Here is a 27,353-nt window from a genome sequence, read left to right as displayed (position 1 = left end):
TATAAATCTCTGTGCATGCATATTGTGTGTGTTTGTGTATGTGCATGTATATATCAAGGCAACATACATAGGACATATGCTTTGAGGTTTTCCCTTTAGCAGAGATGATTTTGCATGTCTTCAGAACAGTTAGCTTGGGCGTGGACACAAATAATGATGCTCAGTGGCTCATTAAGGGAAGGACCATGACCTTAGCCTCATCATCTGACAATAAGCCTGAAACACTGGACCAGATCTGGTGCCCTAGGCCATCTGTTACATAATCAATTTGGCACCAATTGAATATCAAAAGGGCTTGGAACAAATTCATCTGCACAAGGAAATATTAGAAAGTAGTAGATTTGGGTTTGTAATTTTTTTTTAAGTCACATCTTTCTTTGTCTAAGTTTCATGGACAATATTATTCAATTCTTCATAAATATGAAAGGCTTTCCATAAGAGATGGTCTTCTGAGAGTTACAAGCTTTCCCCATGAGGTCATCATTAACAGGCTATAAGGGAAGTTTCTAAGACAGGAAGATTATTTTGTATAAATTTAAGGGGTACAAGTGCAGTTTTGTTACATGGATATATTGTTACATGGATATAAAGTCTGGACTTTTAGTGTAACCATCACCCAAATAATGTACATTGTACTTATTGAGTAATTTTTCATCCCTAAGCCTAGCTAATTGTGAGCTGAGCTGACAATGCATGGATGCTTCTGTCACATCCACTTAAATCAAGGAGGGCTTCTAGAAGAGGAGGATTCTGAGATGAACCATATTCAAGCGGTAGAAGAAGGATGCAATTTGAGGGATACAAGAGTAAAGGCTGATCCAAGCTTCCTTGCTGAGATCATGCCCCACTAAACTTCCTTTTGTGTCCCAATCATACTAGATATCACCATAGACCGCTTATGCTCAAAAGCCTAATCAAAAACACTATTAAACACTACTTCTCCCAGGAAGAAGACGACATTTACTATGAAAATTGTAGTGGGACAGAAAAACACTTAAGGATGGAATAGGCTTGGCACTGTTCTCCTTGTCAGCAAGCCTTCTGCCTGATCTATTTAACTTATGTGATAAAAGAGATAAAGGTTTAAGTGATGGGCTTCAGATGCTGCTTCAGTTCCTACCATGAATATTTTCACAGCTCCTTCTCATGAATAAGTTCAGTGGAGCAGAGAATGCCCCTCTTGGACCAATTCCACTTTGTGCTTCTTTTGATGCTGTCAAAAAGGAGAACTAGAGCTTAGGCTTTTCCTTCAAATTTAGAGCAAGTATCTACCTTAGAGGTGGCTGCAAGTGGCCCAAAGAAGGTAAGACCCACACTGTGCAAAGGCAGCAAGAACGGAGATGTCGACGGTAACTGATAAATCTCCTAAACGTGGCAGCAAGGAGGGTTAATTATCCCCCCGCCCCCACTTCCTGCCACTCTCTGCTTTCTCCAATGTGTTAGCCCATTACACGGATCGCTGACTTTCTAGAAATATTCCCTGGCTTTGCAGGGATGTTCTTTTCAATAAATGGCATCCAATTTGCTAACGGTCCCTGGAATCTCAATTTCCTCAAAGGATTTTTCATCTGAGCCCAGTTCATAGGAAGGTTTCGTCCTTCCTCATTTTTCAGCGTAAGGGAATAGGCAGAGACTGCTTTTCTTTTTCTTTTTCTTTTTCTTTTTTTTCTGTGTCATTATTTTTCATAAACTGAAAGCCTTTGCTGAAGAGTCTGAAATTTGGGAAAATTCCAGCTCATCTGTCAGATATTTCTAGAGTTACGTAAAATGTAATGAGATTTGTATAGTTTACAACAGGAAAGAGAAAATAAGCTAATGTGTCATATGTTCTATGAGACAAAGACTACATGATAATCAGAAAAACAGCCCCAAATTTAGTTGACCTGATTCAAAGCTCTCATTCTTTTATCAATTCATGCATAAACCAGTAACATTCACTTTCTTCTCTTAGAATAATGGCACGGCCACATTTGGGCTAAATCACAATTGCTACAGATTATAGCCACATTTTCAAAGACATTATAAAAAGTGTATTATTTTCCAAACGCAAGACACTTACGTTTTACTTGCTCTGTTTTGCCTCCTTCTAGGAAAAGAAAGAACAACAAGGAAAAGATGTATTTCATGCCTCCCATTTTCCACTTTTTACTCATTTGGGCCACTGCAAAAGGTGACAGAACCTTCAAGCTGTTGGGAAGAAAGCAGAAAAAAGACTTAACACAGATCTGGAACTGATAGAGGTCACTGATGCTCAGGCTTCTAACCTGCTAGAAAAAATAATGCCAGATAATTTACATAAGTGTAAGTATTGTTTGCCTGCACAAGATAAAGGACTTGCCTCTCCTGTCTTGCAAAGCTTGTGGGCGAAAATTCAAGTGAAAGAGGGTGCATTCCTATCCAAAGCTGAGGCTAAGTCCTTACAGGCAAGTCATAGGAAAATGAAAATAAATTTTGAAATCTTCCTTTCTAAGGGAATTAAAGTTGATTTCTCAAGAAATTTTTTTGGGAGAAAAGGGAAACTTTAGTTTGCAAAAGCGGTTATTTTAGCAAACAAGGTAAAAGTAACAGGCATGAGACCAAGCAATTTCTGAAATGAAAGTTAACTAATCTTAGCTTCAAGACTACTTTTACCATTAATCCTTTAGGAATGAAGTACAAATTGATCAGTTTCTTGTCTGTCCTCTATGAGATCTACAAGGATCTTTGGTTTGGCAGCTAATGTTGGAAAAGATAGATGTAATTAGCAAATGGATGCAATTAAACACCTGAAAAGTTTCATTGCTTAAAATGTTTCAGACATATTCCTCCCCCATGAAGTCCATCGTAAAATGGAGATTTCAAATGGGCCATTTTTGGGGGAAATTGGGCAAATTAAATAGATAATTTGTTTACCTTGCACCACCATGCAAAAAACCACTAAAAGAACTACAGTTCTTCAAAACATGAGATTGACATTCCCAGTATAAGGAGTAGAAATCTTAAACCTTTTCAACCTTGGAACACAGAAAGTTTGCAGTAGCTCATATCTAGTCATGGGTCATTTCCACAGACTTTAGAGTTTGCAAAATTCTTCCAATGGGTGATCTGAAAATATTGAAATGTTCTAAAAACACCAGATTCAATCTGAATGGGAAATGAACTCATTGATCTTTCCAGAGAGTCCAAACTAAATATTGCACATAAAGAACTTGAAGGAACGCAAAACGATCATTTTGGAGAGCTGAATATGTTTGGGCTCTGAAGTAGGTGCACAGCTCCTATTTAAATGCTATGAAGTTGCCTGGGTCATTCAAAATCCACGGTTTCAAATCATGAATGCATAACCAAGGAAGAACTGATGATAGAGTAATTTGTGCTATCAGGCAAAATTTGCAGCACTGTCTGCCTTCTTTCTTTACCTCCTCCCTGCTCCTTAAAGAACCAAATTCTCTTAGGACATGTTCCTACCCATCCAAAGTCCTGAGTTCTGATGTCTTGGTCCCCTCTGTGAGTTTGTGGCCCACTTTCAATCACTCAGAATGTCACTGTCCCTTGAGGGCTACCACGTTTCTTTGAAACAAAACATTTTCATTAACAATTTAACACAGCTACCCACCTCAGTGAGGTTCTTCCTGAGCCTACTCTAATAAGTTTATTCCCCAAGCCTCTGAAAGAGAAAGATTTTTAACCACTTTGGATTTCAGTGGGTGTTTCTGAAACCACGGTTTTAGGGTCTCCCCATGCAAGAATCAACAGGGCTGCTTTTCTTGTACAATGGTCGGGCGATTCGGTGAACAGTAGCATTGCTTCCTAACTCAAGTTGGCAAGAAAGCAGCTCATAGATTTTTTTGCCTTTCTTAGGTCCCAACTAATATTATAAGCAAATAAAAAAGTTGGTAACTAGAGAGCAATTAATCTCTTTTGGCGTTCCTGTCATCTGTGTGGCCTCCCAGGCTGTGATGGAGAACATCAGAAAATGAATCGCTTTATAAATATTCACTTTTGATTTACAAGATCCTGAAGTCCTGCCTTTGTATTCTGTGCAGAAATATGAACCAAGAAGAGTTCCCTCCCCAGATCTCCTCACTGTTCAATTTCTCTTTATCTCTTCAGCTTTTTCTTTTGGGGAAGGGGGTGGTTCAAAACATGTGTTGGGACTGCAGCAGTAAACAGAAGCAAGTACTGCTCAGCAAACTTAGCCGACTCTTATTCTTGCAAAGAGCCAAACTGTCCTTAATTTTTCAAATTATACTTTGACCCAGTTAACTGGAGTTATTTCTGCATTAACTCTCTGTCTGCTTCACACAGGCTGTTGTGCCATTGAACTCGCACTGGCTCTTTTACAGGTTACTTAGACATATAGCCATTGGCATGTTTCAGGGGATCCAGGACCCAACAAGAAAGCAACAACAACAAAAAAAACCAAAACCCTGCAACTAACACTGGTAGTGGAGGTGGGATGGGAGAATTCCTGTGTTTTACAAGATAAAGAAATGTATCAAGTACCAAAAGAAAGGTATTTATTAAGGTGCTTCCATGAAACAAGCATTCACATTGTTCATTTGTGTTAAGCAAAGGGATCAACTGCTCCTCGCCCAGTTGTGACTGCAAGGCAATCTGGGCCATCAAGTGTCAGGAGCCCACTTTCAGAACAGGTCTCCTGGGTAGAACAGAAGCAAAGAGACATACCCACAGGAAGGATAAGGGATGAACACATGTCAGCCAGTTCTTCACGCCCCACAGTGTCTCTTTAATCCTCCCGTGAGGCTTGACTGACCTTGTAATCTCACATTGACTCTCATCTGTGGGACAGCCCCTAGGGTAGCAATTTTCTTTCCGACAAACAATAAGAAAGTCACTGGAGTCTCAGGCCCTTGTCCATCAGCTGAAATCCTCTCCCCACTCTACCACCCAGCAAGAAAAGTTCGGTTAACTGGTGGTGTGTTGCCACTGAAAATGGCAGTTTTAACCCAGGGTATCTCTTGTTGGAGGAAATGCCTTCATTGCTGCTTATGACTGCCAAACAATGCCTCGCATTTGGCTTGCAAAACACCTTTCTATCATTTCATTTCAGTCCACACAACTTCACCTTCAAAATGGGCACTGGGGGGACACAGAGAACTCAAATATCTTTAGTGGCAGGGCTGGGAGGGACTGGAAAGCAGCCTTTCCGGGCCCTATGCTCTGGCAATATACCACGTTGCTTTCAGAGCCTAGTGTCTCAAATTCTGACCCCCGTAGTCAGGGCCAAAAAATGAGGCAGATGGCCAGAGCACAGGATAGGGAGCCTTTCGCCCATCTACTCTGTTACATTAACTTTACCACATATTCATCAGCAAAATGAGAAAACAGGCTCAGGAACAGGCAGTGATTAAAGGGACTGCAGAGCCCCTTGGGTAGCTCAGGGTGGAGTACCCAAGTGACCTCTCAAAGCGTCAGAGCAGAGAGAAATGCAGGCCGAGTGGGGAGGGATGAGCTGTGAGTTCGAATTCAGAGACCCCCAACTTGCTTTGGTCAGAAGCCTTGGGCCCCACCTCCATCCAGGTTGGTAGCTGCTGGACCATAGAACCGGCTGGGGTGGCAGGGGAATTTGGGGCACCCTGGGGAAACTTCCAGGGACGGCTCCGGCTAAGAGAAGGCAACCCACCTGTGCAAAGGCTGGAAAAGGTGAGGGAAGCGGGCGCCGGGCACTGCTCACTAACCTGGGCACTGGCCTCCTCCGTCTGCCACGCGTGCACGCGCTCCGAGCTCCCCGGGGCGCTCTCGTCCGAGGTCTGGGGCTCGCAGGTTGTGGCGAGAGCTAGAGTGCGCGCGAGGGGGGAGGGGGAACTCAAAAGTGGGTGGGAGGAAAAACATCACCGCCCTCACACCACGAGGGAGCAGCGGCTTGCTTGGCTCCCGGGGGCAGAGCCAAGGCGCGGGCGCCGCGGCCGGGGGCCACCTGCCCGCCCGCCCGCCCGCTCGCTCCCCACTTGGCCCAAGAAGCCGGCCACTCGGCGCTGGCGGGAAGTCCGCAAGCACGCAGCCGCTGCAAGCACGCACCCTTTCTCCGCCCCGGCACAATGGCTTTATTTCTGCTCCCCCGGCCCGAAAGTTTAAAAATCGTTAGAAAGTGTGAGACTCAGCCGGCTACTTTCCCATCACACACCGCCCCCACTGCAGCCCCCCCTCCTTTGGCTAGGAGAGCGTTGGGGTCTTAAAGGGACCGCACAGCTCCTCCGGTCCCTCCTCCCACTCTGCACTGGATGCACCTAGGAGCTCCCCACCACTCGCGCACGCCCTGAAGATACCGACTACCCTCGGACTCCCCTGCCTGGAAGCCCACACCCGCTCTCCTCTGGCACCAAGGCCTTTCCGAGGTGTTCACCTGGTCTGGTCCTGAGCTGGTGTCCTGGACTCAGAATGAACTGGCCTCGCAAATCATGCCCTAGCATGCTGCTTATCATTTCAGGGGGTTTCCCAGATCCACACTGTGGCTAGTAGAGTGACAAAGCTTTGGTTTGGTGTCCTTAAAGGCGGAGTGGAGATGGGTGTGTGTAGGGTCAGGGATTAGAAATCCGCTTTCCCTTACCAACTGGGCTCCCAAGCCTCATGGAAAGGGGCTCTTCTAACTGTTAAGTGTCTTGAAGAAAACATGGTGCCACCCACCATACCCACTATTTTTTTTGGTAAGTCCCTAAGCTTCTAAGTTGGGCCAAGAGCTCAACTTTGAAATCACAGTAGCATTGCTGATGCCTTGGTGGGCCTGCCTACTCCAAATTTGTGTTTATTCAACAAGTGATAGTTGCAAAGAATTGTCAGAAACTTCTAAGGTCCAGGAAAGTGCTGCCTTGACAGACTATATTTTAAGCCCCTAAATCTGGAGAAGAAACGCAGGGCTTTTTTCTAGATGAACTAGATAAATATTGATATTCCTAACATCTGTATAGTACTTTATGGCTTACGGAGTGTTTTCACATACATCAACATTACTTTTTACTCTCAAAACCAACCGAACTACCTGAGGTCTCAAGTGTTAAGAGTTGGTGGGGAACTTCTGAACCATTCAGCTTAACCTCATCATTTCACAGAAGAGGAAACTAAATTGGGGGAAGAGGATGATGTGTCTCAGGTCACACAGCTAGTAAATGACAAATTTGAGATTCCAATCCAGATTCCCTGACTTTCAACCCACTACTCTCTGGTTGTTATCTCCAGTCTGTAGATGAGGAAATTGATGCTCAGAGAAATTGTGGCTTGCCAAAACAAACAAACAAACAAACAAACAAACAAACAAACAAAAAAACCAAAACACTTATCAGGAACAGAGAACAAAGAAAAATTAAAACAAGAATAATTGTCCCTGGATGTTACCTCCTTTTTCTTTTTCAGAAGTGTTAATAGTATCCAACTAGCCCCTGCTTTGCTGGAGATGTTTATTTCACTGTTAACAAAGGAAAGGGGGCCCTTACTGCAATGTTGCCTTCAGGGCCCAAAATGTCTTCCTCCGTCCTGCTGCCTGGGTAGCCATACACTGCCACATGCATTCAATTTGTGCTGTAGTATATCGGTTTGAATTTGCTGATTTGTTGCCTTACAACTGTTCTCATGCTGTTTAATGCAGTGATGTTTTGTCTTACTAGATTGTGAGTTCTTCAAGGGCAAGGACTGGTTGTTCAATTTCCCTTGTGCGTGAATTACCCAACTCCCATCATTACTTCCAACATGCTTACAGAGTATTCTGGAAAATGAGTTTCAAGGGATAGTCTGAGACAAACATAAATTCTGGCATTTAAAATAAATAGACTCACTGGGATTTAAAAGTTCGTCTGTTTGGCTACAACCACTCACTCCCCTTGTTTGGTGTAGAATTCTAATTACTGCATAACAAACCATCCCAGAACCTAGTGGCTTAAAGCAAGCAGTTATTCTCAATTGGTTCTATTGAGTTGATTCTATTGAACTTGCTTAGGATCTCTTATGCAGTTGCAGGCAACTGTATATGGAGCTGCTGGAATTCTCTGAAAGGCTTTCCATTAGTGTAAATGTTAGTCATCCTGGTATTTTGTATTAGTTCCAATCTTGATTTCTGAATTGGGAACTCCCATTTGGGTAGGTCCTAATCTAGAATCCTACCAGGTCTTATAGAAACTTAAGTGATGATTACCTTCATGCCTTATTTTCTCTACTTATTAAATAGGGATGAGAGCATAATATCATACTCATTTTTTAAAAAGTTTTATTTTAAGATAATGGTAGATTTACATGCAGTTGTAAGAAATAATTCAAAGAGATCTCAAATATTCTTCACCCAGTTTTCCCCAATGATAACATCATTCATAAATATGGTATACAACCAGGACACTGACATTGATACAATCCATTTATCTTACTCTGATTTCACCAGTTTTATATCCAGTCATTTGCCTATGTATATAATTCTATGCAATTTTATCACATGTGTACATTCATGTGACCACCACCACAGTAAAAATATAGAACAGTGCCATTACCACAAAGATACCCTGTATTGCACTTTAATAGTCACACCCATCTTTTCCCTTCCTCCACTCCCTACTCCCTGTCAACTACTCAACTAAATTGTTCTACATCTCTATAATTTTGTCATTTAAGAATGTTACATGGAATCATATGGTATGTAACCTTTTGAGATTGTCTCTTCTCTCTTCTCTCACCGCCCTGATATAATTCTCTAGAGACCCATTCAGGTTGTTCCTAGTATCAATAGTTTGTTCCTTTTCATTGCTGAGTGATATTCCACGGTAGGAATATATCACAATTTGTTTAAACCATTCATCTATTGGAGGGTTGATTCTAGATTTTGGTTGCTACTGCTGTGAACATTGTCTACAGGTATTTGCATAAACATAAGTTTTCATTTCTCTGGGATAAATACCCAACAATATAGTTCCTGGGTTGTATGGTAAATGCATGTTTAGTTTTGCAAGGACTATCATACTGTTTTTAGAGCAACTGTACTATTTTATATTCCCACCAGAAATGTGTGAGAGATCCAGTTTCTCTGCATTCTTGCCAGCATTTTTTATTGTCATTATTTTTTATTTTAGCCATTCTGGTAGGTATATAGTGATATCTCATTGTGGTTTTAACTTGCATTTCCCTAATACCTAATGATATCTACCATCTTTTCATTGTTTATTTGACACCTGTATATCTTATTCACAAATATTTTATCCCAGTCTGTAGCTTTTCTTTTCATCCTCTTCCCTTGAACTTCCACAGAACAAAAGTTTTTAATGTTTTAGGTCCAATGTATCGAATTTCTGTCATATAAATCGTGTTTTGGCATTAAGTTTAAGAATCTTTACCTAGCTCTAGATCCCAAATATTTTTTTCTATATTTTTGTTTGAAAAGTGTTATAGTCTTAAGTTTTACATTTGATTATGATATATTTTGAGTCAATTTTTATAAAAGGTATGAGGTTTAGGTTGATGTTCATAGTTTGCCTATCTTTTTTGTCCAATTGCTCCAGTATCATCTGTTGAAAAAGCTATCTTTCATTGAATTGCTTTTATACCTTGGTCAAACGTTGGTTGGGCATATTGTGTGAATCTATTTTTGGCTTCTCTATTCGGTCCCATTGATCTATGTGTCTATGCCTCCACCAGTATCATGCAGTCTTGATTATTGTAGACATATGGTAGGCCTGAATTTCAAATAGAGTGGGTCCTCCCACTTTATTCCTCTTTTTAAGGGTTGTTTTAGCTACTCTAGGTCTTGTACCTTTCCACATAAACTTTAGAATAAACTTGTCTATGCCTACAAAATATCTTACTGGAATTTAGCTAGAAATTGCATTAAACCTATAGATCAATTTGGGGACAATTGACAGATTTAATTTGCTGCACATTCCAATCCATGAACACAGTATCTCTCCATTTATTTAGGTCTTCTTTGATTTCATTAACAAGTGTTTTGTAGTTTTCAGCATATGACTTATATACATATTTTGTTAGACTCGTATCTACATATTTCTTTTTCTGTGGAGCAATTGTAAATGTTATTGTATTTTTAATTTCAGTTTCCACACACTCATTGCTATTATATATGAATACAAGTAATTGTTGTGTGCTGATCTTCTATGCTGTATGTGTTGCAGAACTCATACTTAATTAAAAAATAAATATGTAAGTCAAAGTATTATGAAATGATTATATACAAAACAATTTTTTGAAAGCATAGACTTTTTGCCTTTTAAGTGCTTCTTGTCCCACTGGGACATAGAAAACTCAGGTTATTAAATTTACTTTCAAAAAATGGCAGAATACATAAAGATTGATGAGTATATTGTACTATAGGTTTACCTCTTTTTAGAAAAGATGCCACCAACTTAGAGTTTGTATTAATCAGACACTTGATTCAATATATAGAAGCTGACAATTCTCTCTAAAGACCCTTTAGGATTATTCAGCTATATTCTAATGAGTCCCTTTGTTATTTGTATATGTTCTTGTTTGTTACTGAAAATTTTCTCTGTTGTATTTTCTTCCTGCTAGCCATTTCTAAAACTGCTAGTAAAAAGAATTGGTATGGTTCATCTAATATTTCCAGCTTTCCTCCTTTTGAGCTCATGGTAGGATTTTACTCCTCTTCCCTTTTTGAAATTAAGCATGGCCATTGGATTTGCTTTGGCTAATGAAATCTTAACAAAAGTGATGTGTTGCTTATTTTTACAGTATAACCTTCAATACTGTCTGTTAGCATCAGTGAAAACAATTCTGTTTCCTAGAATTTTAGGAAATTTTAGGAAAAACAAATAAGTAAATAGCAAGAGTAGGTTATAGATTCTCGAAGGTGGAATTAAAAGGAGCAGATTCTCTTTGGTTTAATGTATTCTTGTAAGTTAAGCTGTAACTTAACTTTTACACACTTAACGTTTACAAAAACGTTATTTTTGTAAAAAAAAAACGCAAAATATTTTTTTATTTGTGCTTTGTGTTATATCTGAATATTATCTTATAGAAATAATTTTTAAATGATTTTAAGATATTTTTGGAAGTATTTTAAGTGATTCCTTTCCCAAAGAAACACATCTCCAGATTTATAATAAAGGCCATTGTAAAAGCAAGATTTGGCTTACAGAAAATTTCAGGAACATATTTATATTTTAAAATCATGATAAACTCATCATAGTATACAGGATTATATGAACTACCTAAAAGGTGAAAGGAGTGAATTTCTTGATGCAAAATTATAGTGTGCCTCACCATCACCATGAGTGGGTCATATGGGCAGAGCATAAATACACCACTTCTGACTGAAGATTTGTTTCAGATAGTTTAACTGCATTTCCAAGCAGTTATACAAAGGTGTTTAAAACTTTTAATCAAAGATGTCATGAAAAATCGGAGACATAATATGTCCAAGTGTTATGCTATGCATAGAAAAATGCAATATGGTGGAATAGAAACTGCCCCTCTAGAAGCTCTATTCCTATAGAAAGTTTATTCACTTTATCAAATTTCATTTGCCTAGATAGCTTACTATAGGACCTCAAAACATCCACAGTTCCCTAGAACCACCATGAACTTCCTAGATTATTCACCTTTATTCCCAGAGCTAGGCAGCAGATTGATTTATTATTATTTTTCAGCAGAAGCAATAAAAATCAATGTTTAATTGTCTTAACCACAGCATCTAGCTCTCCTCAGGGAAGTAACATGATGCACAAAGAACCAAGACAACTAAGACTTTGGAATCAATCGTACTTGAATTAGAATCCCAAAAAGTCAAATAGCCTTTCTGAGCTTGTTTCCTTATAGTATGGAAAAATGAGACGATGATAAGGTAACTGTGGCAGTTCAATGGCCTAATGTATGTGGAGTGCCTGGAATATAGCAGGTGCACAATAATTGTTTCTATCCTCACTCTCCCCTCCCTGCTTCCATCCACTTAGTCCAAATGTGAAAGCTATTTCACATTCAGTAAAGTTCTTTATTAGCTAGTCAAGCTTCAGTTTGTCTGTCTTTAGAAGAGAGTGGGGATAAAAGCAGGAAGAGAAAACCAATAATTAACCCAATTTCCCACCCTATTCTTCAAGGCAGGGAGTAAGTTGGAGAGTGCAGTGCCAACATCCCTTCAACAGGAACAGTAAAGAAACTAATGCCAAGATGTAAATTACTCTCTCCTTGCACACAGGTGCACAAGCACTAGCTATTGTCTTGGTGCCTGGACACTATCATAAAATGTTAGATGCAGATTTGGGGCTAGTATGCTTTTCTCTAGCGTCATGTCACATGGACTAGAAAACAAGACTCAAGCCAGAATAGAATCATAAGAAGCCACCTGGATATTCTCAGATCTACATTGCCTATTCTATTAGTTCTCAAGGAAAGAAAATTTGTTTCTCATTAGGAAAGATGCCGGCAACTTAGATTCAGAGCTATAACCCAGGGATAAGAGCGTTTTTTTATGGAACCAGAGATTCCATAAAGCAAAGATGACAAACTGCTGACCCAAGGGCTGAGGAGAGCCTGCCCACATTTTTTTTTTTTCAAAATTTGAATTGGTTCCAAACAATCTTTAATTTTTATTATTGGGAGATTTTACATAAAAGACCTTGATTCCAGTTTCTCATAAAAAGTAGATTTGCTGGGAACACTGGGCCGGCATCTCTCCATGGTAACACAGACTGGAATAGAGTAGTAGCCGCTGCTTTTAGACAGCATATGTGCTTGCCGACTGCCACAGTCCCCACCACTCCCCATTGTGACCCTTTTGTTACCCTCAGGCATGTTTTACTCATTCACATTACTTTCATAACCCTAGAGATGTTTGAGTTTGAACCATTATGTACAGTGATAACCATCTGAGAAGTGGCTTTTTAGGGAGGAAAAAAAAACCTGATTTATAGCAATTTCCGACTTCTGTTATGTAAATATCCCCTACATGGCCAATTTCAGACTAACAATGTGTTGTCACTTAATGTGAAGTTGGTAAAAGCTGCGCACAATGGCTTCTCACAAACTGGTGAGAACTGGCTCTGGAACACTACTGGCTTGAATTTGCTCAAAAAGCTTCACCAAGTTAATGGAATAGTTAGGAGCATGAGCCAGGAGATCTTATTCATAGGATGAGTCAGAAATCAACCAGAAAAAGTAAGATTCAACACTTGACATGGAACCTGTCTTTAGATCAACTCTACTTCCTTGTTCTCTATGTCTTTTTAAAAATCCCACAGGTCAATTACCTAGCCTTTGGGCATAGGGTAATCTGAGAGGGAAGTATGGGCTAATGAAGGGTGAGAGATAGCTTGGGGAGGTCAGAAGACACAGTACAGGAACCCAATAGTACTGCTGAGTTCTTCCTGTAAACTGAATGCTGTCCTTTTTTTCTCCTTATGGGAAGGAGACTAAGGGAAGGGACTGCAGAGAGCAGGAAGCAGCCCATTTAGAACCCAAGTTCAGAGAGATATTGAAATAGGCTGTGAATCACATCCAGAAATCTCTTCTCACACTAGAACTGCAGGGCTATGACCTCATATTCATATGGCAAAGACCACAGGCGGGGACATCATCCTGTCCTATCCCATACCGGAAAGTGACTGTGCATAGAATACTACCCTGGAAGGTGAAAACTCTAAAGCTTCTTAGAGACAGCTTAGTCCAAATCTGATTAATTCACAGAGAAAAAAACTGAGGCCCAGAGAGGAAGATAAGTGGCACAACCAAGTCTGGAAGCCAGGTTTTCTGACAGCCAGTCTGGATCTTATTTCTTCTACCTCACACTGCCTCTCAGGAGTTAAAAAGCAAAAGATTCAGTCCACCAACTGGTTGTGTTGCCAAACCAGCAACATGAATAATATTTTTTGACTGAATCAACTGTCTGTTTAGGCATCATGTAGACATAGTCAAACACTCATCTCCAGTGTTCTCTGTGTTTGGATGATTTAAAAACCTAGCAGAGAATCTGCACGTCCAGGGAGTTTTGCCAAGAAAATCTGAAAATCTAAACAGTCACTCTCACATTGGCCCTATAACCAAGTGTCCAAATCTTTTTTCTCCTTTTCATATTAGAGAAAATATAATGTTCTTGCCACAAGGAAAGCAGCATCAGAATCTGGAAGGATTCTTGAACTGCGAGTTATGACTCTTGGCTTTAATTCTGTCTCTTCCTTGGATGGGTCATATCCCAACCCCCTGCTCCCTGTGGGCCTCAGTTTCCCCGTCTGTAAAATGTAAGAATTGAACTCCATGATCTCATAGATTGCTTCAAGCTCTAGCAGTCTTTCATGGTAAAATCCTAATCCAAGTGTCCATTCACTCAACTCACTGGCCCTTTCCAACCTGTGTTTCTCTGGCTACAGGACCTTCTGGAACCCAAGTGCCAGAGACAGAGCTGTGCCTCTAAAAGACTGCAAGACTTAGTTGTTGGAGTTATTCTCCACTGCAGCTAATTTATACAGGCAGCCCCCAATTTTTATCCTCATTAGAGACCCCTCCTATTGCTGTGTTTGAATTTTCCTGGTAACCTCTCAAGTCATAAAAGCTCCCTGAAATTGAAAAAAAAAAAAAAAACCCTCAAAGAATCATATCTTTAAAAATAAAATGCCTAAACCCAAAGAACCTTTTACTAGATTATGGGCTCCACTGCTTATTCCTCAAGGGACTCTTGTGAAATCAGAGACAAAAACTTGAGAACAATCAGACAAAGAGAAATGTCAAACTAAAGGTTTGGGTTTATTTAATTTTATTGTTTTTAAATCCACCATGAGTCGAAGGGGAGGGAGAGTTGAAAGAACACAGAGAAACCCATTCCCAGCTACAAAGTCCATGTGCTAAACCATGTTTTTCTGTCACTTAGAGTTCAGCTCTCTCCAATATTAATGGAACTTAAGCCAAACAAGAGTTCCTTTTATGCTTTCTCCCCCCAAGCTCCCTGCTTGCTAAGTCCTGTGCAAACTTGCAGCAGTTTCCAAGCACACGGCTGTGAAATTATCAGGGCTGGACTAATGCCAGTACAAACCAATTTATTGGGGTCCTGAAATTAACTAAAACCTAGAAAGCTTGATTAATTGTGGCACAGCAAAGCAAGGGGCATTTAGGGGGGAGGCCATCAGGCCAAAGTGCACACCCCCAGAGACTGTCCTGACTCCTGAGTCTTAGTACTTATAAAGAGGAGTTCCTTCTGTGGACAGACCTGTGTTGCTCGTACTACTTATTCACATATCACAAAAATGTCGTTTTTGGGTCCAGCGGGGAAAATGGTAGTTAGTGGATCTTATCTACCTATGTAATCAACCAATCCCATAATAGCAGTTCTTCGGATTAATTTTGTTTAAATTAATTGTCATCTTTATGCAGCCCATTTGATGAGCTCTATTTTTTTTTCCTAAATAACATTGGCTAAATATCTCCCTGGAGAGTCATTGTTGAGATTTGGTACTTCTGTGGTTTCTTGGAACACCTTACGTCATGAGACAAGGAAAAGGGAAGTGGCTATATGGCAAATTGTCTGGGTTAAAAAAGATGGTGTGTGTGTTAAGAAAGATGGTCTGACGTCCCCCAGAGACCAGAGACTTTCCCTTCAGTTCTTATTCTGAACAGCACCAGATCTATCCATTGCAAGAAAATAAGACTTCGTGTAAAAGTACTAAGTACCATATCTAACTGCTCCTGAGCTGTTTGCCAGTTGCAGCCCTTGAAGACATAGGCAGTGGCAGCCAAGAAGCATTCTTAACCTTGGGAGTCATGAGTTGCTGTACATTGCTCACTTGCCAGCAGAGGTTTCACACTTCTGCCCAGTTGTCTTAGAACCCTGGTGTGGGCAGAGTTGTCTAACATGTGAGTTTCCAGAGGGCCAGTCCCAGGCCTAGCTCTGGCTAGTTTCCTTTGTTAGTCCCAGGCCTAAAACCTTACCTGAGTACATCCAAGTTTACTGAGTACTTCACAGTACAGTCCAGTGCAGTTGTACCATTGTTAAAACATCAAAATACTTCCTTGCCACTGGGTGAACGGCTGTTTCCCCAAGCCTCCTCAACTGTCCCCTGCAGTCTCCATTGCTCCTGTCCCTCCTTAGGGACCCTTGGGTACTTCACACAATTCATAACTAAAGGGCTACTGGCAGGGTGGCAGAAGGCCTTCACCCCTGATCCATGGGCCTTCTGACATCTTTTCTAGTTGGTTATTGCCCATGCTAGACTAGAAGTTAACTATTTTGGATATCACCCTAAGTACGTCACGAAATGATATTGTCATTGCTGATGGTGGTGAGGAAGACATTTTTTGGAAAAAAAAAAGCCACCATGTGACTTTCATGAGAGAAACGACAACAATCTTTTTTCATTCCTAAGGGCAGTGGGCACTTGTTGCAGACATCCTGGGTACAAGGCCTGGCACAAAGTGCATGTACACTGAAGAAGGCAGCTCTGGCTGCTGAGGAAGCAGCTGTTGCCACTCTTCTCTGCTATGATCTTCCCTAAGGATAGGATGGCTCCTAGGGATAGAGATCTACCCCAATAGGGATCACTCATGGTTTTGTAGTAGTCACCAGAATGGAAAAAGGAGGGGTAGAAGGACAAAAGGGCTAAAGTGACCTTCATTACAATTCTGCCAAAGTATATAAGTATGTGATGTGGAGTGGAAAGATCTTAGAAACAGACTTCGGGGACCCTGTTCCTAGTATTGGTGGTGTTAGTAGCTAGCTTTGTGTCGTGAGACAAGTCCATTCTCTGAATCTCGGCTTCTTCATCTATGCAAACAAATGACTGAGTAAAATGATCTCAGGGGTTCCTTATAGCTTTGGGATTTTGTGAAATTGAGCTTATTGTTAGTCATCAGAATTCCACCATTTGTTAGGTATTTACTGTGTGTTGGGCATGGTACGGACTTTTACATGTATTCTTTTATTTAGGCTTCACAACAATACTTTGAGATAGGTACTGTTATTGTCATCCCACCTTTTACAAATTGAGGAAGGTCACACAGCCAGTAAGGGATAGAGCCAGAACTCAAGCCCATGTCTGTCTGAATCTTTGACTTGTGCTCTTAACCCCTCTCTATCCTACCTGCTCTGTGGCTCCGTGTGTTTGAGACTGCAGCCCATGTGTCTACACATGTCTTGGTGTGCCCCACTACCCCTATTTTCCTTGTATCCACACTACCCTGATAATGAGTCGCCTGATTCCTCTATTCCCAGATTTTTAGCTCACCAGCCTTGTGCCCACCATGTTTCATTCTCCCCACCTCCCCATCTCTATGGTGTTTCACAGGCAAATAAATAAAATAGGGGGCCAAGAATTATACACAGACCCCTAAAAATGCACCCACCTTCTCTCTTTTGTGGTTGGATTAGAAGAAGAGGGTTGTTTGATTATATTCATGACCCTAGAAACTGTTCTGTAGCAGAGACAGCCAAGCCACTAATATTTAGAAAAATAACAAAAATTGACTGTATTTAGCTCTGCAGAGGAGTCCTGCTGGTTATTCATGGTTAAATATTAATGTCTCAGCTGTTTTTGGCCATCTGAGTGACAGGCTGCAGATTTGGTTAAACGATCTTCTACAAACCCAATTTGGCTATAAAATTTTTAGAAGAAAATAAGATTTACCTTTATATTCGTAGTGACCCAGAGGATATTAACTGCATCTACTACATTTGAAGTCCAAAGAAGCCCATATAAGAACTAGAGTTATAGTTTATTGGATTTAAAGGAAATGTGTAGAGTTCATCTATTTCCCTTGTATTACAGCTGAGGAAACAGAACCAAAGAAGAAAAGAGATGTGCCTGAGGTCACACAGTGAATTACTGGCAGTGTCAGAGTTTGACCTGGGCTCTAGCCATCACCTTTATTTTATATAAATGAAACTGAGACCTAGAGATTTAAAATAGGTCACACAGCTAGTTATGGGGTAAAGGCAAGGGTAATCTGTCTGCTTTGCCTCCATACCTTATATTCCCAGATAACCAAAGGGCTTTATTAGACAGCTTATGCATTCAGGGGTTTCATATATCAGGCCATAAACTCAGTTATGTAAGAATACCATGTCTTCCTTCAGGCCAGTAGTAGACCCTCCATCTTAGTTATTCCTGGTTATTTCAGGCTCCTTTGCCTTCTCCACAGCTGTATCCAAGTTCTGGAGATTTCCTAGTTTCCTCAGAATGGGGTTAGGGTGATGTAGGGGCTGGGGATGCTGGCATCTGCTTGGATGTGGCACATCTCATCTAGTCCTTGGCTGAGGATTCAAGTCGATCACTGCTGCATTGTCCTTTGTTCGCCACCACAGGACTTTTCAGGTCCAGTCTTTCTCAACCACTTCCATGCCCCTCAAAGACATATGACACAGGATTTTCCTCCTTGTCTCTCTGGAGCTTCAGGAAATTAAATGGAGCTGAATCAGGCCCATCTGTCTTGGGCCCGTCTGTAGACATTTCTTGTGATCCTACATAAATCTGGGTTGTAGGTAACTACTCCTGTGTCCTTCCCCGTCCAACAGGGTCAGTCTCCTCTTGAGTTCCCTAAACTAGTTGGGAAGTTCATGGTTCTTCCTGTCCCCAGAACTTTTCCCAGTGAAGTGACAGACATAGGACCCCTGCTCATGGCTCACTGTGCTGACCCAATACACTACCAGGTTCCCCACTGACTCTCTGACTTTCCCATTTGGAATATTTTTATATTGTTGTGGGGGTAAGGAAGGCTTTTCTCCCCATGTCCACTGTTTCTGGCCAGTCTTGGGATAAGGGATAAGGAAACTCAGAACCTGCTACTGTCAGCCTGGGAAACATGGCAAATCATACACATTTCTTTTAGCTTCAGTAATCTATAACTCTAACTCTTATATGGGCTTCTTTGGACTTCAAATGCATCAGATGCAGCTAATATCCTTTGCATCACACTTAATATAAAAATAACCCTTAATTTCTTCTACAAAAAAAATTTAAAAATTAGCCAGGCATGGTGATGTGCACTTGTAGTCTCAGCTGCTTGGGAGGCTGAGGCAGGAGGATTGCTTGGGCCCAGGAAGTCAAGGCTGCAGTGAGCCGTGATGGCGTGACTGCACTCCAACCAGGGTGACCGAGCAAGACACTGTCTCAAACAAAAACAAAAACAAAAAACTGTTGCTCTTAAATAATTATTTCTATGAGTTTTTTGTTATTAAGTATTTAAAAATTGATCCTTAAGTGCACAGAAGTGAATTAATCATAATCCTTGTTTTGAGATACACCCTTATCATTGTTCCATACGTGGCTCTTCTTGCTTTAACTAGTTATTTATTTTCAATAGTTGTAATAGACTCCTTTCAAAACAAAAGCTAGAAAATTAGAACCTTAACAGTAGCCTACACCTAGTCATGTGTTCTACCCCCTATCATATCCCTGCCTTCCCCTACCACCCACTACCTCAATTATCCTGAAACCCATGCTTATCATTCTCTTGTTTTCTTTTTCATATCATTTTATTGCATCCATGTGTTATAAAAAGTAATTTTTAATTTTTAAAAACTGCCATGATTTTTAAAAATTAAAAATTAATTTTTATATTTAATTCTGTTAAAGAGGTATCATATCTTACCTTTGGGGACTTCCTCTTTTCACCTAAAATCATATCACTAACTTCATCAACATTGTTGTGTGTGACTCTAGATCGCTCATTTTGACAGCTGTATGATATTGTGTCTTGTGACGATATCACAGCTTATTTATCTAGGCTCAAATTGATTGACACTTGTTTCTACTGAACTTCAAAAGGCAACAATGGACTCTTTTATTTTTATTTTTGTAGGTACATGGTGTATCTATGGGGTACATGAGATGTTTTGATATGGGTATGCAATGCGAAACAAGTACATCATGGAGAATGGGGTATCCATCCCCTCAAGCATTTATCCTTCATGGTACAAACAATCCAATTACACTCTTTATTTTAAAATGTACAATTAAGCTTTTATTAACTGTAGTTCCCCTGTTGTGCTATCAAACCATAGGTCTTATTCATTCTACTTTTTCTGTATCTGTTAGCCATCCCCACCTTCCTCCCACTCCCCACTATCCTTCCCAGCCTCTGGTAACCATCCTTCTACTCTCTATGTCCATGAGTGCAATTGTTTTAATTTTTAGATCCCACAAATAAGTGAGAACATGCGATGTTTGTTACTCCCATTATTTATGCTCTGTTGGCCCTACTCTGAGGCAATGGATGCTTTACAGTGAAGCTGCCTAAATGGGAAAATGATAATGGAGTAACAGGAAACACCTGAAATGAAAGCACACCTTGGTTTAATACACCAAAAATTATCCCCCTCAAACTCAAAGGCTTTTACCTAATCAAACCCCAAGCATATTCATTGGTAAAAAGGAGTGGTCTTGGGGAAAAAGGAAGTAGATATGGCTCCTTGCTGCTGAACCAAGGTACTGAAAGACCATCCCCAAAATGACTTGTTTTGCAGGAGCATCATCTTTGTAGTAAAAATGTAGTATATTAATTAGCCTATTTCTCCTCCCCTGTCTCCCGATAGTTTTGCTCAGAAAACAGGATAGGTGTGGTGGAGAAAGTTTAGGAAAGAATGTGGTTTCTGGCTCAATATTACAATTAGCATCCTTTAGTCATGTTTTAGATTATCTCCCCATTTACTAAAGAACATTGAGTCTACTAAAATTATGCTATCATTAGTGTCAACACAATTTGAATCTAGATTTCCTAAGATATTTTCCTTTTTCTGTCACAATTAAGTACCTCATGATACTGACAAGTGCCACTTAGAGGCAAAATGCTGAAAATGAATAATTTTACTGTAGATCCTGTGTGAGAAGTACGTTTATAAGAGGAAGGGAGGTGGTTTATATGGCTTACAAAATTATTTAAATATGGAATTGGCTTTGAGGATTTTCTTTCCTTTTAATTCCCCAGCCTGTGGCTTATGAACCTTGATTTAGGGAAAAGATCAGGTTGGTGGTTGGGGGAGGGGAGGTACGTGATGGATACTGTTTTAACTTTAGCCAAGGGGCAGCCAGCTGCTGCTTCCTAACTTTACTCTTCCAAGGTCAATACAAGGCTTATTTTTCAGACTGGTGTCATGTGCTTAGCACTCTGAGAAGCATTTACTGGTAACTGTGATAGGTGTTTAAAGGGGGAAATTGGTTGAAAAGTATTTTGGGAAAGTACTTTTTCTTCATTCACTGCTCCCACTCCCACTAACATGGGAGGTACACAAAAAGTAGAGAGGAAAATAAAAATGTGCTGATAATGATAAGAAATACATACATTCTAGGTGAGATATACTACAAGTTAATTGCAAAGTTGCTGTTACTTTGCAATTTTATTTTTTTAATTTTAATTTTAATTTTTTCTTTAAGACTGAATCTCAGCCGGGTGCGGTGGCTCACGCCTGTAATCCCAGCACTTTGGGAGGCCGAGGCGGGCGGATCACAAGGTCAGGAGATCGAGACCACGGTGAAACCCTGTCTCTACTAAAAATACAAAAAATTAGCCGAGCGAGGTGGCAGGAGCCTGTAGTCCCAGCTACTCAGGAGGCTGAGGCAGGAGAATGGCGTGAACCCGGGAGGCGGAGCTTGCAGTGAGCCGAGATCGCACCACTGCACTCCAGCCTGGGGGACAGAGCGAGACTCCGTCTCAAAAAAAAAAAAAAAAAGACTGAATCTCACTGTGTGGCCCAGGCTGCTGTGCAGTGACACAGTCTCAGCTCACCGCAACGTCCACCTCCTAGGTTCAAGCAATTCTCCTGCCTCAGACTCCAAAGTAGCTGGGACTACAGGCGCGCACCACCACGCCCGGCTAATTTTTGTATTTTTGGTAGAGGCAGGGTTTCACCATGTTGGCCATGCTGGTCTTAAACTCCTGACCTCAAGTGATCCACCTGCCTCGGCCTCCCAAAGTTCTGGGATTACAAGGCATGAGCTGCCGTGCATGGCTTTGCAATTTTATTTTAATAAACATTTATTTTGAAACAATTTTATATTTACAGAAATGTTGCAAAAGTTGCAAATTACAGAGAGTTTCCATGTACTCTTCAACTGGTTTCCCTTAATGTTAACATCTTATATAAGTAGAATACATTTGTCAAATTTAAGAGATTAATGTTGGTACATTACTATTAACTAAACTCCAGTCTTTATTCAGATTTCACCAGTTTTTCCACTAATACTCTTTCTCTGTCTTTGAGGATTCCATCCAAAATATGGCATGGCATTTAGGAAATTGTATGTTAAATGGGGAGACCCAACAAATTAGACATTAGAGAGAAGGCCCTCAAATTCCTAAAGCACACTATTTATTAGATTCTGTGGTTTCCTTGTGAGTGTCAGTGGGAATGAGGGTAGGGCAGTGCTATGATTTGAATCTATCCCCACCAAAACTCCTGTTGAAATTTGATCCCCAATGTGGTGGTGTTGGGAGATAGGGCCTAGTGGGAGGTGTTTGGGTCATGGGGGCAGATCCCTCAACGATGGTTTGGTGCCATACTCCCAGTAGTGAGTGAGTTCTCACTCTAGTGAGACTGGGTTAGTTTTAAGGGGAATTGATTAGTTCCTGTGAGAATGGGTTGTTATAAAGCCAGGAGTCCCTTGGGTTTTGCTTCTTCACAGGTATCTGCTTTCCCTTTGACCTTCCGCCTTGTTTTGACTCAGCACAAAGGCCCTCACCAGAAGCCAAGCAGATGTTGGTTGGTCCATGCTTCTTGTACTTCCCAGGCTGTAGAACCCTGAGCTAATAAACCTCTTTTCTTTCAAAATTACTCAGTCTCGGATATGCTGTTACGGCAATACAAAACAAACTAAGATAGAAAGGAAAGGTGGTGGGAGGCTAGGAAGAAGAGTAAGGTAATTTAAGGAGACTTTTTTTTTTTTTTTTTTAAACAGGGTCTCACTCAGGTGATCTTCCCACCTCAACCTCCTGAATAGCTGGAACCACAGGCACACACCACCATGCCTGGCTAATTTTTGTATTTTTTGTAGAGATGGGATTTTGCCATGTTGCCCAGGCTGGTCTCGAACTCCTGGGCTCACATGATCTGACCACCTCAGCCTCCCAAAGTGCTAGGATTACACGTGTGAGCCTCTGTGCCCAGCCTAAGGAGACTTTTAAAGGAGGTAAATAATTTTGGATAGTTTCCTTGAAAGAATTTGTTTTCATGAGGATCAGCATGATAGATAGGTTCAGGAAAATATGTAAAGCAGTTACATCATAAGGAGGTATGGTGGTTGTTGGAAGAAGTTTTAGATCAACATGTAGGAAACCTGAGTTCTAACCTAAACTCTATCACTAGACATCTAAGTGACCTTCAAAAATTCACTAACCAGTTCTCTGCCTGTTTTCTCATCTATAAATGGAAGTAGAGTATTACTTTATTGATCTTAAGGAGTTTTTTAAGGAGCAAATGAAATAATGTATATGAAGTCTCCTTTGGGGAAAAGAGGACAAAGAGCTACTCACATGCAACATATACTTAATAAAAATAAGAATGTGATTATTTGGAAAACAAAGTTTTGCTAATTCTCTATTAAGAACTATTCTCTAGGTTCATCTGTGTTGTCACAAATCACAGGTGGGGTATTTTGCTCAAAGTGTACAAACTTTCAGTTATAAGTTCTAGTAACCCAATATACAGCATCACATAGCACACCTTAAATATATACAATTTTTCTTTGTCAATTACACCTCAATAAAGCTAGGTAGAGGGAGAAGTGTTTTTTTTTTTTTTTTTTTTTTTTTTTTTAACAAAAGAAAGAAGTTTAATGGAGTTATAGTTCCATGTGGCTGGGAAGGCTTCACAATCATGGCAGAAGGTGAAAGGCACGTCTCAGATGGCAGAAGACAAGAGAAGAGAACTTGTGCAGGGAAACGCCCATTTTTAAAGTCATCAAATCTTGTGAGACTCACTCACTATCACCAGAACAATGCAGGAAAGACCCACCCCCATAATTCAATCACCACCCACCAGGTTCCTCCCATGACATGTGGGAATTGTGGGAGTTACAATTCAAGATGAGATTCATGTGCAGACATAGCCAAACCATATCAGTTTCTTAGGTGCAACTTCTGATACATTTTTTTATATATACTTTAAGTTCTAGGGTACATGTGCACAACGTGCAGGTTTGTTACATATGTATACATGTGCCATGTTGGTTTGCTGAACCCATCAACTCATCATTTACATTAGGTATATCTCCTAATGCTATCCCTCCCCCATCCCCTCACCCCATGGAAAGCCCCAGTGTGTGATGTTCCCCGCCCTGTGTCCAAGTGTTGTCATTGTTCAGTTCCCACCTATGAGTGAGAACATGTGGTGTTTGGTTTTCTGTCCTTGTGACAGTTTGCTCAGGATGATGGTTTGCAGCTTCATCCATGTCCTTACAAAGGACATGAACTCATCCTTTTTTATAGCTGCATAGTATTCCATGGTGTATATGTGCCACATTTCTTTTGGGGGGGGAAGGTTGTGTTTTTATTAGAGACATTAGCCACCAAGGGAGTCTGCTCAGGGTTTCACATGGTTTGCAGCTGAGCAGGAGACCAGCAAAGTCACCAGACTCCACATGATTTAAGTAGAGTTAAGACTTCAAGCTTTGCTTGTGTTCCCAGGATTTGATGTGATGGTACAGCTGGGACTGTGCTATCTCGGCTTCCTCTGTTTAGGTAATTCATACAGTAGGGAAGCTTTATTGGAGCAATGGTAAGTTTTTTTCCATCAAAAGTTTCCAATACCCAAAATACATTTCACTGACTTTAAATAAGCCACTGGATACAATCCAGCCAAGGGAGGCACTTGTCTTCAAAACTCTGTTGCTTAAATTTTTCTGTAAGACTTGGGAAAGGCAGGATTTGAAAACTAAGACACCCAACTCTTACACAGTACAGATACAAACCTCCCTTTTTTGGTCAGTCTTCTCTACAGCTTATCTCCTTTGTATATTTCAGAATGTTGTCAATTTAAACAAAAAGCCTCACATAGGAATTTATTGTATTACTAAGCCCCTCACCATTGTGTTTCTCTATAATCTGATATATCCCATTAGTACTGCTGCTAATGCTTTCTCTTCGCCCTCTGTATGCAGATGACCCAGTGTTGCTGCAAGTGGAGATGACGTATATGATGTCATCGATCCTTTCTGCACCTGGGCAGACAGCACTAACTGATCACAGCACACTGTCTCACTGAGTTGGGCCTTGTATATGAAGTTCTACTCAGGAGGGCCCCAGGCAGCCACCAAAAATCAGTGAAAATGAATATGTGAGATAAAACCTATTTTGCCAATTTCACAGTTTCTACTGACTCCTAGAAATGAAAAAGAAGATTTAGTCCCTTATAGTGTTCCTTCACCTATGCTTTCTTCTCTCAAGACTTCATTTTCTACTTTAGAACTTTAAGTAATGTAGTAAAGTCCTCGTTTTTGTTCGGTTCAGTTTTAGCAGCATTTCTTGATTTCCCACTTTGTAAGAAGAGAGTATTAGCCTTTTTGTAGTTTCCTTTGTCTCTCCTTTCCCATTGACTTTTCTTCTCCCATGACTTTTCTTTTTTTATTATTATTATACTTTCTGTTCTAGGGTACATGTGCACAACATGCAGGTTTGTTACATATGTATACATGTGCCATGTTGGTGTGCTGCACCCATTAACTCGTTATTTACATTAGGTATATGTCCTAATGCTATCCTTCCCCCCTCCCCTCACCCCACAAGAGGCCCTGGTGTGTGATGTTCCCCTTCCTGTGTCCAAGTGATCTCATTGTTCAGTTCCCACCTATGAGTGAGAACACGCGCTGTTTGGTTTTCTGTTCTTGCGATAGTTTGGCTGAGAATGATGGTTTCCAGCTGCATCCATGTCCCTACAAAGGACATGAACTCATTATTTTTTATGGCTGCATAGTATTCCATGGTGCATGTATGCCACATTTTCTTAATCCAGTCTATCATTGATGGACATTTGGGTTGGTTCCAAGTCTTTGCTGTTGTGAATAGTGCCACAATAAACATACATGTGCATGTGTCCTTATAGCAGCATGATTTAGAATCCTTTGGGTATATACCCAGTAATGGGATGGCTGGGTCAAATGGTATTTCTAGTTCTAGATCCTTGAGGCATTGCCAAACTGTCTTCTACAATGGTTGAACTAGTTTACAGTCCCACCAAGAGTGTAAAAGTGTTTCTGTTTCTCCACATCCTCTCCAGCACCTGTTGTTTCCTGACTTTTTAATGATCACCATTCTAACTGGTGTGAGATGGTATCTCATTGTGGTTTTGATTTGCATTTCTCTGATGGCTAGTGATGATGAGCATTTTTTCATACATCTGTTGGCTGTATAAATGTCTTCTTTTGAGAAGTGTCTGTTCATATCCTTTGCCCACTTTTTGATGGGGTTGGTTGATTTTTTTCTTGTAAATTTGTTTAAGTTATTTGTAGATTCTGGATATAAGCCCTTCGTCAGATGGGTAGATTGCAAAAATTTTCTCCCATTCTGTAGGTTGCCTGTTCACTCTGATGGTAGTTTATTTTGCTGTGTAGAAGCTCTTTAGTTTAATTAGATCTCATTTGTCAATTTTGGCTTTTGTTGCTGTTGCTTTTGGTGTTTTCGTCATGAAGTCCTTGCCCATGCCTATGTCCTGAATGGCATTGCCTAGGTTTTCTTCTAGGATTTTTATGGTTTTAGGTCTAACATTTAAGTATTTAATCTATCTTGAATTAATTTTTGTATAAGGTGTAAGAAAGAGATCTAGTTTCAGCTTTCTACATATGGCTAGCAGTTTTCCCAGCACCACTTATTAGATAGGGAATCCTTTCCCCATTTCTTATTCTTGTCAGGTTTGTCAAAGATCAGATGGTTGGTTGTAGATGTGTGGTGTTATTTCTGATGCCTCTGTTCTGTTCCATTGGTCTATATCTCTGTTTTGTTACCAGTACCATGCTGTTTTGGTTACTGTAGTCTTGTAATATAGTTTGAAGTCAAGTAGCATGATGCCTCCAGATTTGTTCTTTTTGCTTAGGATTATCTTGGCAATGCAGGCTCTTTTTTGGTTCCATATGAACTTTAAAGCAGTTTTTTTCAATTCTTTGAAGAAAGTCACTGGTAGCTTGATGGGGATGGCATTGAATCTATAAATTACCTTGGGCAGTATGGCTATTTTCATGATACTGATTCTTCCTATCCATGAGCATGGAATGTTCTTCCATTTGTTTGTGTCCTCTTTTATTTCGTTGAGCAGTGGTTTGTAGTTCTCCTTGAGGAGCTCCTTTCACATCCATGGTTAGTTGGGTTCCTAGGTATTTCTCCTTGTAGCAATTGTGAATGGGAGTTCACTCATGATTTGGTTCTCTGTTTGTCTGTTATTGGTGTATAAGAATGCTTGTGATTTTTGCACATTGATTTTGTATCCTGAGACTTTGCTGAAGTTGCTT

General features: G+C 40.4%; 1 protein-coding gene across 7 annotated transcripts in view; it reads right to left on the bottom strand.

Moving 5' to 3' along the window:
- CHRDL1 (chordin like 1) overlaps positions 1–6,078 on the bottom strand; it is a 125,715-nt gene extending 119,637 nt beyond the window's left edge. For 4 of the 7 annotated variants that reach the window (XM_003918140.4, XM_009198122.3, XM_009198120.3 and 1 more), the window contains exons 1-2: positions 5,682–6,078; positions 2,060–2,187 (exon numbers count right to left, since the gene is read on the bottom strand). In XM_003918140.4, coding sequence (XP_003918189.1) covers positions 2,060–2,153 — 94 coding nt within the window. In that variant the 5' untranslated portion in view covers positions 2,154–2,187; positions 5,682–6,078. Of the gene's footprint in view, positions 1–2,059; positions 2,188–5,626 lie in introns of all 7 variants that reach the window. The other 3 variants (XM_009198119.3, XM_031660707.1, XM_009198121.3) reach the window with 1 other exon arrangement.
- Positions 6,079–27,353: the final 21,275 nt, after the last annotated feature.

Source organism: Papio anubis, chromosome X, assembly GCF_008728515.1.
Source record: "Papio anubis isolate 15944 chromosome X, Panubis1.0, whole genome shotgun sequence".
In the NCBI taxonomy this organism is placed as follows: domain Eukaryota; kingdom Metazoa; phylum Chordata; class Mammalia; order Primates; family Cercopithecidae; genus Papio; species Papio anubis.
The sequence above is the reverse complement of the archived record's forward strand: the minus strand, read 5'-3'. Positions and strand labels throughout refer to the sequence as shown.